This window comes from Dipodomys merriami, unplaced genomic scaffold (genome assembly GCF_024711535.1).
Source record: "Dipodomys merriami isolate MVZ:Mamm:240054 unplaced genomic scaffold, mDipMer1.0.p SCAF_1, whole genome shotgun sequence".
NCBI lineage: Eukaryota > Metazoa > Chordata > Mammalia > Rodentia > Heteromyidae > Dipodomys > Dipodomys merriami.
Window position 1 is genome coordinate 136,987,087 of NW_027202270.1, and position 16,544 is coordinate 137,003,630.

Below are 16,544 nucleotides of genomic sequence, written 5' to 3' on the forward strand. Positions count from 1 at the left end.
CAAAGCAGAAGATCTTTTCTTATGGAGGATTAATTTAATTTTAACAAATATATAAACTATCCATTGTCAATTGTGAAGTTAAGTTCTTGTTAATCTGTCCATGTAATTGTGATACAATGACAAGGTAAAACAAAACATCTTTCCAACTTAGTGGTCCCAAGTTAAAAATAAATGAAAAAACAAAAAACTCAAAAGTCATACTTCTCAACCATGAAAAGTTCAATGCAGTGTTGTATACATGTCACCCCAGCTTTGTGGGAAGTATAAATAGGAAAATTGCAGTCTAGGGAAATATGGGGAAAAGTGAGCCCTTGTTAAACAATAATAATAATGAATGCAAAACAGGACTGGAAGCATGATTCAAGTGATAGAGTGCCTGCCTTACTTAAGCTCAAGGCCCTGAATTCAGTCCCCATTGCCACCAATTAATAAATGAATGAATAAATAAGGCAAAGGACTTGAACAGACACTTCTCCAGAGAAGACATAAAATTAGTCAACACCAAGCTGGGCACCAGTGGTTCTTGCCTATAATCCTAGCTACTCAGGAGGCTAAGATCTGACAATCAGTTTGAAGCCAGACTGGTCAGGAGAGTCTGTGAGACTCTTATCTCCAATTAAGCACCAAAAACAAAACAAGACAAAACAAAAACCTGGAAGTTGAGCTGTGGTTTAAGTGGTAGAGCACTGGCCTTGAACAGAAAAGCTTAGTAACAGTGACCAGGTCCTGAGTTCAAGCCCCAGGACTGACACACACACACACACACACACACACACCCTACTTCATACTAATTGAAGAGGTTCCTACTGTTATTAAATATCAGAGAAATAGGAAATATATCTTTATACTACCTCAAGACTATTAGGATAGCATTATGTAAAAATTAGGAGATAATGAATGTTGATGAGTTTGTTTACTAGTACTTGTTTGGTAGAAAGATACTTTTATACAGTCATTATTGAAAACAGCCTGGATATTCCTAAAGAAGTTTAAAACATAGAAATACCTTATTAACCAGTTATCTGTCTTCTGGCTACAAACTCAAAGGAGATGAAATCATCACGAAAATGTCTGCACTCTTTATTCATTATATTACAACCAAGATATGGAAAAAACTGAAATGTCTCTACTGGTGTATGGTTGCATAACTTAATATTATAATCCATTTTAGTGCCTTCACCCCCCTCATGCTTTGTGTATCCAAAGCTATTGGGGCCACACACACACACACACACACACACACACACACACACACACACAATTTTTGTATTTATACAATGTGAGCATTTCTCTAATTCATTTAAATAATCTATGCTATTTACTGATGGCACACACACACAAACTTATTTGAATGATCACATACATTATAGTATTCCCATAAATATCCACTGGAAACCACCTACATAAAACTCAAATGATATTTTAAGGATCTATTGGGTATGCTAGTTAGCTATTTTCACTAATGAATACTGTGATCATCTTTATGCATTTACTTTACCCATGTCATTAACTCACCAAATAATGCTTCTCACAGTTTTTTTTTTAATCTAGCTGTAAAATCAGCCCTATAGAGAACCATAATCCCAAGAATACCACAAACTGTATTACTGCTCTAATTATGTTAGAACTGTGTCTCTGTTTGGTCTTTAACATTTTTTTTCAGTTTCCTACTACCCAAATCTTTAACATTCACTTCTATTTTGCAATCCTGTTTCCTGTGGTTTCACACTGAAATATTTCATAAGCCCTGATGCAGAGAACTGAGAAAATATAAATAGACCAAACAACAACTTTCATGTTGAGTGCAAACTTTGCTGCTATTTTAAGGATTTGAGAGAGGTTAAAGTTTGCCCAATCTCTAAACTGTTTATAGCTGAGACTACTTGCACCCAGCAGGAGCTGACCTAAAAACCAGCATTGAATACTCTATAGTAATGAATACCATAGGAATTCTTCTCACTGAAAGGGTGTGCAAATGTTTGTGGTGGGAAATTGGGGTACTTCTCCCTTGGTATTCCATGCATAATTCCCTGCTTGCACGCCCATTTCTGCAGATTGTGTGAATGTGCATTAATATGCATTATATACCTTGAAGAAAGACATGAGCCAGCTTAGCTACACCATCTATTCGACTCATTCACTAATTTAAAGTATGTTATGAGTAGAATTCCTACTAGGTGACAGAAAGCTGGATAAAGCAAACATAGTTTTGAGATGTTTTTATTAGATTTCTATCTGACATACATTGCATATTTTAGTGGAGATTGTCATGAAAATATCAGTGTGTGTATTATGTAATATGAATTCTGTTGTAGGGAGCAGAATTAGTTAATTTGGTAATTAAAACCAACATTAGCTAATTTTGTTTTATTTCTCAACAGGTTTTGGAGGAGAAGCAGGGAAGACAGTTTGTCATGAGTTAATATTCTAGCTTCTTATTATCTTTTCCACATCATAGATTTATTTCCCCAGGATTCCAAAGAGATAAATAATTTAGGGGCTGGGTGTAGCTGAGTGGTAAAGCACTTGGCTAGCACAAGAGAGGATCTAGAGTTGATTCCCAGTACTGGAAAAAATAATAAATAATTTAAATTTAAAAGTTTTAGGTTAGAAATATGGTAGGAATTTTAATTTCATAAGCTTGGTAGAATCAATTGTAAATGTATATTTGAATGCCTTCACAATTAAAAATGGTCTATATTGGCATATGTATTGAATATCTTTAACCTCTTATGGGGACCTATAATAATAAATGTTTATGAACAATTATACATATCAAGACATTTTATGAACTCAGTGTTATTAAAAAGTATAAGGAAGATATCTGTGAAAATAGTTTGCTGTTTTTAATAAAGTCTATACAGTCATATGGAAAAATTTGGAAATCATTGAGTAGAAGAAGAAAAATCATCAGCATACCCCCTGCAGCCAGTCACTGTGGCCATTTAAGAACACACTATTTTCTTTATATATATATATATATATATATATATATATATATATATATAAATCATTATTATTGTTGGCTTTTATCACAACTTATTTCAACTTGCAAATCAACATCATATGCTGTATATAACAACATAATTATATATTTTGGTTCTATTGGGAAATTTCCTAAATAATTCCCAGAAGTGAAATTACTGAGTGAAAGGCATGTATTATTCCTGAAGCATACACTACATGTAAGCATAGAGTTAAAAAAGTAATGAGCACTTACAAATGGGTCAGAGATTGTATTATAATTGATCATTTTGAGAAAGAATCATAGAAATGAATCAAAGGGAAATATAATTCTTTTTTTCTTTAAGGAAAATATAGAACAACGATAGAGGAAAAAGAACAAAAAGTAGAGTAAGATAGGCTGTTAGCAACATTATTTTTTATAGTACCAGGGACTATGATGATCTAACAGTTATTAATGTCTTTGGTTTACAAAATTGTAAGACAAACTCACCCATTGTCCTATAATGCAGAGAGAATCTACCGTTTTGTTTTTTTTTTTTTTTTAAATACATCTGCTTCCAGGCTTTGTGTATGCTTGTGTGTTTGGTCTCTGAGGTACATACAGTGAGATTTACTTATTGTATGGTTTGACAAGCTGTGTTAATTATGTATGTAATATGAGCATTTCTCTGTCACTTAAAAAATCTATGCAACTTAGTGACTACACAATATTTCTTGATTTATTTATTTATTGACCTTTATGTTAGTCTACTTTATTGGCCTATTAAAAGTTTTTTTCTTCTTTTTAGAGATAGAGTCTTGCTGTCTTTATAGACTCTGTTTCAGATTTCTTGGGAATTCACTATATAGCCCAGACTAATCTCAAACTCCCAATCCTCCTTCCTCTGCCTTGAGAGTACTGGGATTATTGACATGTACTATCAACCCCCTGATTTTAGTGGACATTTGTGTGTGTGTGTGTGTGTGTGTGTGTGTGTGTGTGTGTGTGTGCGTGTGTGCACGTGTGCGTGTGTGCATGTGCATGGACTTGCACACTTGCATGCTTGTGCGGGACCTGGGGCTTGAACTCAGAGCCTGAGCACTGTCCATGAGCATTTTTGCCCAAGGATAGCACTTTATCGCTTGAACCACAATTCCACTTCTGGCTGGTTTTGGTTGTTAATTGGAGATAAGAGTCACATGCACCTTCCTGCCTGGGCGGACTTTGAAACGTGATCCTCAGATCTCAGCCTCCTGACTAGCTAGGATTACAACATGAGCCACCAGCTCCCAGCCTTCAGGGGACATTTTTATAACTAAATTTAGCACCCTTGATAGTGTAATTAGAATAAATAATTATCATTGGAATAAGTTGTTCAAGAAGAATAATACAGACTTCTGAAACATATCACGCTGAAAGAATATAGGGTTCATCTTTTAAATTTTGATAATTAAATGATCTCCTAGGTTACCATACTACTTGTCCCAGAGACTCTAGCTTCATGCTTGATCACAAAAATCTCTCTTTGTATGAATATAAGGTCCTCAGGAAGTTTATTATTGTCACTAACTTCAAGGAATTTTTTTAAATGTGTGGCTTTTAAAAATATATATCATTTTATTGTTATTATTAAGGTGCTGTACAGAGGGGTTACCATTTCACAATCCGGGTACTACAAGGAATTTTTGGATGGCCAGAAATGAATTGCTTTGAACAAGTATTGTTCTATTATGGCTTATTTTATGCTGACCACATGATCATGGAGGAATTTTAACATCTCAGTATCAGGCTTGCTTTCATCCCTTATCCTGGAATGCCTCTTAAGGTTGACTCCCAAATCCTGGTATTCTCCCATAGCTGTGCGCCTATGTGGAAAAGTAGCCTGTAATAACACTCCATTGACCTTTCTCTGTTTCTGTGTCTCATTCTCAGTTCTCGAAAGGTATATTGTTCTTCTCTTTTCTCCTGTTAGTTCTACTTTTCATTGGAACCACAGGAGATATTTGTTCACTTCTGTAGTGTGAACACACACACACACACACACACACACACACACACACAATACAGCTTTGAAAGAATACCTCCAGGAAGATTTTTTCCCCACTTAGTATATTCCTTTCATTTTTTCCACCTTAAAACTTTCCCTTTCCCAGAATTTGAACAAAGTGCAGTTGACTACATGGGAGCCAGGAGCTCTTTGTGGACTGCCTCAATAGAGAGGCCTTTCAGAATTATTCTTCATGCCCTTTATTGGTTGGCCAACCAAGTATCATTGATTTGGAGTGATGAATGAGTGATTTCAAGACACCAATGGTTGGCGCACTCGAGTATAGCTGATTCCTAGATTTTTTTAAATTCTAAATTTGCCTGTAGCCCCTGTGGTACTCTTTATGGAACACTGTCTGGGATAATACATCTGTGAATCCCTCTCCATTTCTTTTTTTTTATTACTATATTTTTTATTGTGAAAATACTGTACACAATACAGTGAAATTTGGGAAATTAACCACTTAATCACAATAAAAAATTTGAGCCGGGCACTGGTGGCTCACGCCTGTAATCCTAGCTACTCAGGAGGCTGAGATCTGAGGATCCCGGTTCAAAGCCAGCCCGGGCAGGAAAGACCGTGAGACTCCTATCTCCAATAAACCACCAGAAAACCGGAAGTGGCGCTGTAGCTCAAGTGGTAGAGCGCTCGCCTTGAGCTGAAGAGCTGAGGGACAGCGCCCAGGCCCAGAGTTCAAGCCCCACGACTGACAAAAAAAAAAAAAAAAAAAAAATTGAAAAAAAATTGTGCCCCGAGATCCTGGATAAGGATTTGCAGGATGAAGAAGGGAAGGGACAGCATTGAGAACCAGTATATATCATAGGCATGTGTGTGTGTTTGTGTGTGTGTGTGTGTGTGTGTGTGTGTGTGTGTGTGCGCGCGCACGTGCACGCGCGTGCCCTGGGGCTTAAACTCAGGATGAGAGAACTGCCCTGAGCTCTTTTGTTAAAGGCTAGCATTCTACCACTTGAGCCACAGCTCTGTTGATCCTCAGATCTCAGCCTCTTCAGTAGGATTATAGGAGTGAGCCATCAGTGCCATGTTTTAGTCTTCTTAAAGCACCAGCCTTACCATTGAATAATATGGTATCAATTCTACATTTAGAAAGGCTATAACACAATCATTGTTTATTGTATCTTGTTGCCATCTTGTCCAGTGGAACAAGACCATGGATAGAACTCACAATTTACCTTCGCTTCCTCTGGGCAGAATAGGAAAAGTCAAAGTGGGAGAAGATAGTGAAATTATTTGTTAAACATGAAGATTTTGACTTTTCCAATGAATTCCATTTTATTCATTCCATTCTATGTTTTCATCAAGAAGTTAATTCAAGGTGGTGTTACTTTACTCAGTGAACACATTGTACATTGATATTTTATACAATTATGGTATATATTGTGAATATTCTAGAAGATCAATAGAATTAGTGAAACTGAATCATTCAGTTATGATAGGAACTCTTGTAGATACTTAAATATATACCTTATGCTGTTTTTCAGGGAAAGGTGATGTGTTTGGAGACATCTTCTGGAAGGAAACCACCCTTGCTCATGCCTGTGCCAATGTCCGGGCGCTGACGTACTGTGACCTGCATATCATCAAGCGAGAGGCCTTGCTCAAAGTCCTTGACTTTTACACAGCTTTTGCAAACTCCTTCTCAAGGAATCTTACTCTCACTTGCAACCTAAGGAAGCGGGTATGTTGTTTGCTTCTACTTTTCCATATTGGTCTTAATAAGTTATGCTCTATCAGCTGGGCAATTGATGCTAGCTCATTTTTGCAACAATATTGCCCCCATTAATGCAGAGCAGTGAAGTATTCTTTGTCTTTGTATTTTGTTTCCTTTGTAAGGGAAAAGGGCACCATGGTGATACAAGTAAATATCTGAGTTTTTGTCATTTAAAATGATGCAAAATGAAATACAGATCAATGAATTGGAAACCTGGACTGTCATATAGTAAGTTCTTGGACTTTATACTACTGCTTGAAAATGAATAGCAGCATCTTTTATTTTATCATCTGAGTTTCTCTAATTCTGGTAAGGTCAGTCAAGCTGGTTGCCTATTTTACATTCCTAATGCTCTTTAATCCCGTCTTCTCATTTAATAATCAATTTGAAAAGCTTACCCTCCATTAATTCTTTCAAAGAACACTATCTCAAAAATTAATTAGCCACCCTGACATGTCTTACAATAGGTATAGGAATCCTTTACTCTGTACTGGGCCTGCAAATTTAATCTTCATTACCATTTTCTTTTTATTGATGAGTGTGACACAAATTTAATTTGCATAAAGAAATCTCTTAGCTCTGATTTATAGGTCACTGAGCAATGGCTAGAGTTCTATTCTTGCCAAGAGTGGAATACACATTTGGATAACTCCACTTAAGGAATTTCATTTAAAATGATTGCTTGTCTCTTTTGAAATAACAATGTTTCTTTTCTACTAACCCTTAAAGGAAATCTTCTTTGTAGTTAATATGGATGAAAACAATGAAGCCAAGAGACAAATGAATGTCTGTACAATAGCAACATAGAAATGACATATGTTGTGAATGAATGTGATTCTTACTCCGGGTTCTAAGAGAAGACAAGACTAGCAGGAATATTATTCACACAGGCTGCATTAAAATATATGAGCTATATTTGAATGATATTTTCACTTTATTATTATGGTAACAAGAAGTTATTGAATATCCAGAACCTCTGAGACAAGTTATGAGGTGTAGGAGAGGACAGAGTCTGTTAAGAGGGTCCCTGAGCTCAAGAAGCTTCAAGTATGAGTCTTGTGTGAAGCACCAGCAATTGAACATTAAGGCAATAATGGGTGTGGGAGAGCTCCCAAGTATTAACTAAAGGTGGAGCTTTCTTGTATGGTTGTTTATTTGTTAGGGAGCTCTGAGTCTCTTAAGTCTATCATCTACTTTCTATAATAAATATCACATCTGCAAGGCAGCCTGTTAGATCTTTGATGGTCTTACTCTATTAAAATTGCCAACTTTGAAATCTACTATCATCCTGTAGCATCTTATCCAAGTCTCTTTCCATAATTCTTGCTTTCTATAGAGTACATCTTGTTCTTCGGACACATTGCTTACACCATTCTCATTTGATAATTACAATTTTCCTGTAAAATATGGCAGATAATTGTTTACCTCTTAAGGCATATAAAGTAACTTGGAGCCAGAGAGATTAATATTAAGTAACAAACTGGCATATTTGCAACACAAGATCTCAAAGGAGGATTTGGGTAGCCTGTAATCCGTAATCCTAGCTGAGGAGACTGAGATCTGAGAATTGTAGTTTGAAACTAGTTCAGGTACGAATGTTCATGAGATTCTTATCTCCAGTTAATCAGCAAAAAAAAACCTGGAAATGGAGGTGTGGTTCAAGTGGTAGAGTGCCAGACATGAGCAAAAAGAAAACAAGTAATAGTATGAGACCCTAGATTCTAGCCCCAGTACAAGTTTGGAAAAACAATAATTGTGAGTGGAAAGTGAATTTTGATTCTTCACATTGAATTCAACACAGAGCTATATTACTCTTTCTCCTTTCTCTTTGTTTCTCTCATCCACACACATATTCAGAGCAGACATCAAAGAGCAACAGAATTGCACTCTTTTGATGTATTTATGTACATAAGTCAAGATCCCATTTCCTGGGATGACAAAATGGTGTGTATTGGATTGAAGTTTGGCCATTAGGTATGGGTTGAAGAATGTAAGCAGCACACCCAGCTCACATGGTCCATTTCAAAGAATTCTTAAGATTTTAAATTATTGGTGTTCCTCCTCATTCTATGTAGTTCTTATTCAGTGATGCTGAACACCACTACAAAAGACAGTGAACACACAGAAGGTATAACTGATGTCCTTTAAAAGATTTACACAGTTGGCCTTTGGGACTTGATTTTCAAGATGAATCCCATTACTCTGATAGGAAGAGCTCACTGTGCTTCAACTGTTCACGAAAACAATGTGATTACTGTGGAATGCCTATATTCTTTCCAGAAGGGTAGGATTTTGGTATGTACCAGGTAAAGAATGCTTACATGACTAGTCCCAAAGAAATACTCCAGGTCCTGAGTCCCTGTAGAAAACATTTACTGGGTATTGTTGCAGCCATTGCTGGAAAAATTAGGGAGATGCTGCCTGAGACTTGTACTGAGCACTCTCCCCACAGGCCCTTTCCTTTGCCAAGTTTGCTTTGTACTCTTAGGCTGCCGTGAGCCTAGCTTGAAGCTGACCCTATGAGCCCTCCTTGTGGCTCCTCCACACAGGGGGATGTCTTTAAGATCAGCAGTTATCTCTTTATATAAATAAGAAATAGTATTCCCAGAGTCCCTCACATCTGCAGATACATTGTTAATTCTGTTGGAACCTTCTCCCCCCCTCCCCCCACACACACATAAAAGACGATAGCGTCTACAGAGATTATGTTTTATGAGTTTAAGGAAATGAACCATTTAGAAATCAGTGGGCATGTTTGTCCATGAGACTGTCAAGAGACTTCCATTTCCTTGAAGCTTAAAATAAATGTTACATTAGCACTTATGGCTACATTAAGCGCGGTTGAGATTTTGAATTATTTCTGAATATTTTCTTCACTGCGAAGATAGCGAGAACATACTTTCCTCCAGATTGACTGCTTAAATAGGATGAGGGTGGGATTTGATTTGCTATTTTCTGTACAGCTTCCTGATGAGACAACTTTGTTGAAGTGTGATACAGAAAATATTGGCTGGTTCACTATGAATTCAGTTTGCAGCCATAAGGCACCTGCTAACAATGGTGGGTCAGATGGTAAAAGCCCCAGTGTCTGCTCTCCAGGAACTTACAGAATAATGGGAGGTTATGTCTGATTCAGATAAATAGTATAGGTAGGATACATACGAAGATAAGTAGGACACAAAGGAAATGAATCCAGTTCATCTGAGGAGAGGAGGCAGAGAATGATTCTAAGCAGGCTGTGACAACTGTAGAATTGCGACTTCATTTCAAAGAATGTTCTAGAACAAGCAAGGATCTTGTCAGTCACCTCTTACAATTTATTTTCTTATAGATGAAAACATTGAAACCCAGAAAATTTTAAGTGATTTCCTCGTTTTTAAAATTTTTTATTTTATTTTATTATAAAAATGCTGTACACAGGGGTTCTAGTTACATGAGTAAGGCAATGAGTACATTTCTTGTCGAGCATTGTTACCCCTTCCCACTATCCCTTCCCTCCCCCATCTCCTTCACCCCTCCCCACACCCCCTGAAGTTGTACAGTTCATTTCTTTTTTTATGATTTTTTCTGAAGAGTTCATTTCTCATATACTGTCTTGTGGGTGTCCTTGTTCATTTAGCTAGTTAGTGGCAAAGCTTGGACTGGAATCCACATTCTTTGACTCCTATGTTGGGCGTATATCTACTATTTCACCCAGATTTAAAGCTTTTTGTCAAAGGCTGTGAGAAAAATTCAATACTCGGTTGTGTTCAGTTTTAATAGGGAAGAAAGATATATGGCAGGGGTTGTAGGTGATTCGTAAATTGATTTCAGTGTTTGTCATGCTGTTGCTCAGGAAAAACTAGCAATGGAACAGAAAGAAGCATACAAACAAGCCATAAGCAATGCTTAGAGTCTGAGAAAGGACTTTGATACTGAGCATGGTCGAGTGTGTGTGGTGTGGCTCAGCGTGTGTGCCAGCAGTATTGTGATAAATCTCAAGTTAGTGCCTCCTGGACCTTTCTTAAAGCATCATTGAAGAGGTGTTACTATCCATGATATGCTTGCTAATGATGTTGTACTGGGCTGTTTGTCCTCTTTGCAGATAATCAGGTAAATTCTTTTATGAATGTGCTGGCTGCTATACCACTTAATATAAATATATAGAAAGAGAAATCTGGCACAAAACCAAAAGCAATAGTTTTTACATTTATAGTTTATTTTTAAAAGACATTAGCACTTTCGCATAAAAGTTGTGAAAAATGTCATTGTACCACCACCTATGGTGATTATGGGTATTAAAAACATTAGTTGGCTTGAGCATCAATGGTTCTTGCCTGTAATCCTCACAACTCAGGAGAGATCTACAGATTGTGGTTTGAAGTTGGTCTGGGCAGGAAAGTCTATGAGACTCTTAGCTCTAATTAGCCAGCAAAAAGCTGGAAGTGGAGCTGTGGCTCAAATGGTAGAGGGCTAGTCTTGAGCAAAAATGCTAAAGGATAGCACCCAGGTCCCAAGTTTAAGTCCCAGTGCAGCACTCCACACCTCCTCCCCCTTCAAAAAAAGTATTAATTGATCAAAAGGAGAGACAGAGATGATGATAGATGAGAGCAAGAGAGACAGACAGAGATGATAGAAGAAAATGCTCAAAATATTGCATGTAAAATTGAGGATATCTGAGGTTGGTCGCAGGAAACAGGAAAACAAGGAATAAGCTTCTGTAGACACAGGTGTTTTTTTTTTTCCTATGTTACATTTTCTGGAGTACATTTCAATAGATGATATGTTAAATATTCTGAGAAGTTACACCTTTGTTTTCCTCCCCTACGAGTATCCTCCTGTAGTCTGTTTGCATGTGAATATTTAGAGGACTTTTAGGTTATCATGTCCAGTTATATTGTAGATCTTGCATTGCTTGTCTCTCTGAGTTTGGCTTACCTTACTTGGCATGATTTGTTCTAAGTCCATCCTTTTCACTGCAAATGATGTGTTATTCTGTCTAATGGCTGAGTAAAATTCCAACACTACTTTTTTTGATAGAGCTGAGAACTAAGGTTACTATGTAACCAATTTTCCAAACTCAAAAAGAATGTCAAATAAAATATGAAAAGGCAGAAAATGACCAACAATAAAGAGCATTAATGCGGGCTAAATTATATGCTAGTATGGGCTTCCCTTTTAAATACCATGACTATATTATATTTGCCAAGAAAAATCCCTTTTATGGTTCCAGATTTGAGTAGTCATGGCTAAAGAATTATCATGCTTTTTTCCTCCAAGGCTTTGCTGAATTCACTATACATGTGGTATAATCCACAGGTCTCTAGGGGGAAATAAGTGTAATACTTTTACAGCTGTCAAAGTGGGGAGCTAGAGGGCTCTCCATTCACAGTGAGGTACCATGGCCGCCTTCACAGTGCTTGTCCATGAGGAGAGCATCAAGGGAGCATCCTATTGGCCTATCCTGATGACCTTAGATACATTTAATCCACGGGAGCTCCATTTGAACTTGAAATTTCCCTTAAAGTTAGGGCTTTCAATATATGAATTTTAGGATTATCACTTAGAAATGATTCCAAACCAACACCCTCGAGTTGTGTTGTCAAAGAAATGTTACTCCTTCAGTGCCTTGGAGACTGACCTTGTTCTAGCTCCAAAATTTCTAGTTATAGATTCCCCTTTACACAACATCTCTGTAATCTATAGTTCATGATGCTAATCAGGCTAATCTAGGACACTCTAACCAATACGTGTTTGTCTCTTGTATTAGTCTTGTTGGGCTGCTATAATAAGGTAATGCAAACTGGGTGGCTTGAATAGTAGAGAATTATTTTCTCATAGATCTCACAGAATTCCAAAATTAAGGTACCAGAGGGCTCTCTCCATTGTATAGTCCCATGGCCTTCTTCATAGTGCATGCATATGAAGAGAGCAGCCAGGGAACTTTCTGGTGTCTCTTCTTTTGAACACACTAGCCTCATCTAACTCTAATTCCTTCCATGGGAGCTCTATCAAAGCTTGAAAGCGTCCTGGGAACTGAGACTTCAATATATAAATTTTAGGGCCATGCCAACATTTAGTCCAATCCAGTTTTGTTCTTAAGTTAAATTTGAAGGAATAACTGAAACATACTCTGCAATCAAACTTTAAAAGTTAGGTCGGCCTTTCTGCGGGTGAGCTGCTATAGTATTTAGTGCTGATTTTGTCCTCCTTTTTATTTTTAATAATATCTGGGCCGTGTATGATTGTTGATACCAACAAGACATTCTTAGACTTGTGCAGTGATTTAAAAAGGTGTCTTAGTCAGAGTTCTCCAGAAAAACAGAGCCAGTAGAATAGATGTATAATTATAAAAGGAGATTTGCTAGACTTGTGATCAGTCAAACTGATAAGTCTTTGGACTTACCTAAAAGAATACAGGGGCAGACACATAAAGGAGTCTTTAGAAGAGCAAATTTATTTAAGCAAAAACTAAATGTTACTGCAGCAGAAGAGAGCGTAAAATAATAATACAACTCTAAAGGAAACTGACCAATCAGCTTGATCAATCAAGTGCCCTTGGGCTCCCAGTCTTAGGCACTTACTTTGGTGGCCTGGCTTTAGTGGACATACTAATGATTATGCTAAAGATAGGTACATAGTTATGAAGGTTTCCCTAGAATTGTGAAGGCATTGCCAAGCTCCTAGCAATAGGGAATAGTTTATTTAATAAAGCATCCTCAGAGCCAAGATGGTAACTTGCAGGGAGGTGAGTACATGAAACTACAACTGTAATGAGATGCAAATGAAGTATCTAGCTAACTTCTACAGCTGGGAAAGTCTCTGTTGGGACACTTCCTGGAGTCCATTAGTGGCTAATGGTTGAAGTAGTTTCCACCAGAGTCAGCTCTTACCCAAAACAATGGTAAGGCAGGATGTTCAACAAAATATAGGTGAATTCTGTGTGGTCCCCAGTCCCTAGCTCCTTCATGTTACTATTACTCCCTTTTCACCAGCCTACCTCATGTCTGATTGGTTTATACCAGTGGAGGCTAGATAGTCCAACAGTGGCTGTCTGCATCCTTGAGAGTCAGAGAATCCAGTAGCAGCCCAGTCCAAGATGCTGACTGTGTTAAGTGGGACAGGTGATGCGGCCCTGTCAGAGGCTGAGGCCTAGAAACTCCTTGGACACTCACTGTGGTGAGCTTGAAAGGCTGAAGAATTTAGGATCTAGTGTCCATGGTCCATGGAAACATCAACATATGCACTGGATCAGGAAGTATGCAGTCTGCTTGTGCCATCCGCTGTCCTCTTTTACAACTTTTGTTCCATCCAGCCTTCCCCCTCCCCCAAGCCTGGGGATGGTGCAACCCACATTCAAGCCAGGTTTTCCCTCTCAGCCATTGTCCAAGTCAATATTCTCTATATTCTCTAGAAACATCCTTGTGCATTCTCTCTCTCTCTCTCTCTCCCTCTCTCCTTCTCTCCCTCTCTCTCTCTCTCCCTCTCCCTCTCTCCCTCTCTCTCTCTCTCTCCCTCTCCCTCTCCCTCTCTCTTTCCCTCTCTCTCTCCCTCTCTCTCTCCCTCTCTCCCTCTCCCTCTCCCTCTCTCCCTCCCCCCCCTCTCTCTCTCTCCTCTCTCTCTCTCTCCTCTCTCTCTCTCTCCAGGAGAATTTCAAGTTTCAGGCCAAACTGGGCTATACAGTGAGACTCTGTTAGCTAAACAAAAATTACACCAAAAGAAGATCAACTATCACAGAGGGATTCCTTTAAAGCATAGCAAAATGCCTCTGAAGAATGATCCAATACAATCATAAAATGGGGAGAAGAGAAGATCTAGATATTTGTAAATCTCTTCTCTATTCTACTAGTATTCTTAAGTCCCATTCAACCAAAGCTAGCTGACAGTTTTATGGAGAAGCGAAGTTCCAGTTCTGCATTTTGTTTTCCAAGTAAGAAAAAAAAATGGTTCTTGCATTAGCACAAGCTCAGAGCTCGGTAACTACCTGCTTTATAGAAAGCTTGCTTAGCCTGGCAAATCCAGCTGCCTACAATGTCTCTCTCCCCTCCCTCTCCCTCTCTCTCTTCGTCTCCCCTCTCTCTCTTTCTCTGTCTCTCTGCTATCTCTCTGTCTCTCTCTCTCTCTGTCTGTCTGTCTCTCTCTCTAGCTCTCTCTCTTTCTCTTCTGTGAGCAATGAAGTATTTTAGCAGTTATTACTTTTTGTGGCTGAAAGATGTTCTGGAATTGGCCATCAAACCTGTCTAGAGTACCAGCTTGGTGTACATGAGCTGCACAGTGTGTGGTTTTCAGTAGCAAATATAAACATCTTGGGAGAAAAGGTCTAAAAATGGTGACAGTGGGCATCTGAACTACACTACTTTATTTTTTTATTGCTGCCATTTCCATAATATATCATTTAAAACCAAATTAAAACTCCTTTATTATACTTTTAGTAATGATGGAAAAGGTATTACTGCCACTGCCCACATTTGAAATAAAACAATAATGGGCTTCCAGAAAACCTTGAAATAATGCATAGCATTGACACATGCTCACTGCACTCAACACCAGTTGTGGTACTTTGCTTTCCCACTTGCATTCTCGTTCTTTCAGTTAAACAATGAGCTCCTTCACCTGGATATTTTCTATAATCTTATTATTGCCAATGACCATAAGTGCCTGTTATGCAAATGAATAAATAAACTAGAGAATGAATGACGTGTGCATCTCAAGTTGCTCTCCTTTATCTCCTGACTAGCCTTCTTTCACTCGAGCCACACCTCTGCTTCCAATTTTTTGATAGTTAATTGGAGAAAAGAGGATTTTTCTTCCTCGGGCTAGCTTTGAACTATCTCAGGTTCCTGAGTAGTTAGGATTACAGGCATGAGTCACCAGTGCCTAGCTTTAGCACAGTTTTTAACTTCAATGCTAAAACAATCACAGTCATCCAGAACAAAACACATGATGCCCTTGACAACTTTGGCACAGAGCCTTTATGAAATATGATTATGAAAATGACCAATACTAATTGGTGTTAAATCACAATTAGAGTTAACCTCCAGCTGCTGTTTCTAATGGCTATGCGTATATATTCTGAACAATCCCACAGCCTGTTGTCTGATATTTTTATAACAATACAGTACTTTTGATATGGTTAGGGCATGAACTAAGATCAATCAGTGCCAGGGGCTTGTTCCCAAGCTTAAAGAGGAAGAATCTACAGCACTCTTGAATCTAAGTAGAGTATAATTATGACTTAATTGATTATCAGAATTGCACATTGACTGACTGCTGGCCTTGTTGGCAGTGGCTATACTTACATAGATTTGTAAAATGTTCACCCAAGATGGTGTAGAATGCTACTTTGCAGTTTCCATCCCACAGGCAATATCTCATTTGATCTTGAAACCTGCACCATATGAGAAATGAGCAAAGACTAAGTGAGGGGACGCGCTCGTGGCAGTGCAGCTGCTGCTTGATGGAAGGGTCCTGTCTTGTATTTCTAAGCCACGCTGGCTCTCTTCCATCAAGGATTGGGGTGGGGGAGCCTAGAACAGGCAGACCTTCAGCTACACTCCAAGTTAGTCGTGTGCATTTAGATGAAGCTGAGACCTAATTATGGAGTCTTTTGAGCCCTTAAGCTGCTTCTATTTAGGGCTCTGAGTTGGTCTGCTTCCAGACAGAATAAAACCTTCTTCTCATTTCATTGCCAGGATGGAGGGTCACAGATCCTTCGCTCTTCAATGTGCTTACCAAACAGTTTGAAGGACCAAGTTTCCTGAGTTTCAGAGTGAGGACTGGATCCAGTAATTTGCTAACACATAAAACAGTAGAGTGTGTTGTCTGGTCTTTGCCAGCTGTTC

At 38.2% G+C, this 16,544-nt stretch overlaps 1 protein-coding gene across 1 annotated transcript in view; it reads left to right on the forward strand.

The window, feature by feature from the left end:
• Kcnh5 (potassium voltage-gated channel subfamily H member 5) overlaps nucleotides 1–16,544 on the forward strand; it is a 270,939-nt gene that overhangs the window by 202,566 nt on the left and 51,829 nt on the right. The window contains exon 10 of the mRNA XM_070032105.1: nucleotides 6,494–6,690. Coding sequence (XP_069888206.1) covers nucleotides 6,494–6,690 — 197 coding nt within the window. The remainder of the gene's footprint in view (nucleotides 1–6,493; nucleotides 6,691–16,544) is intronic.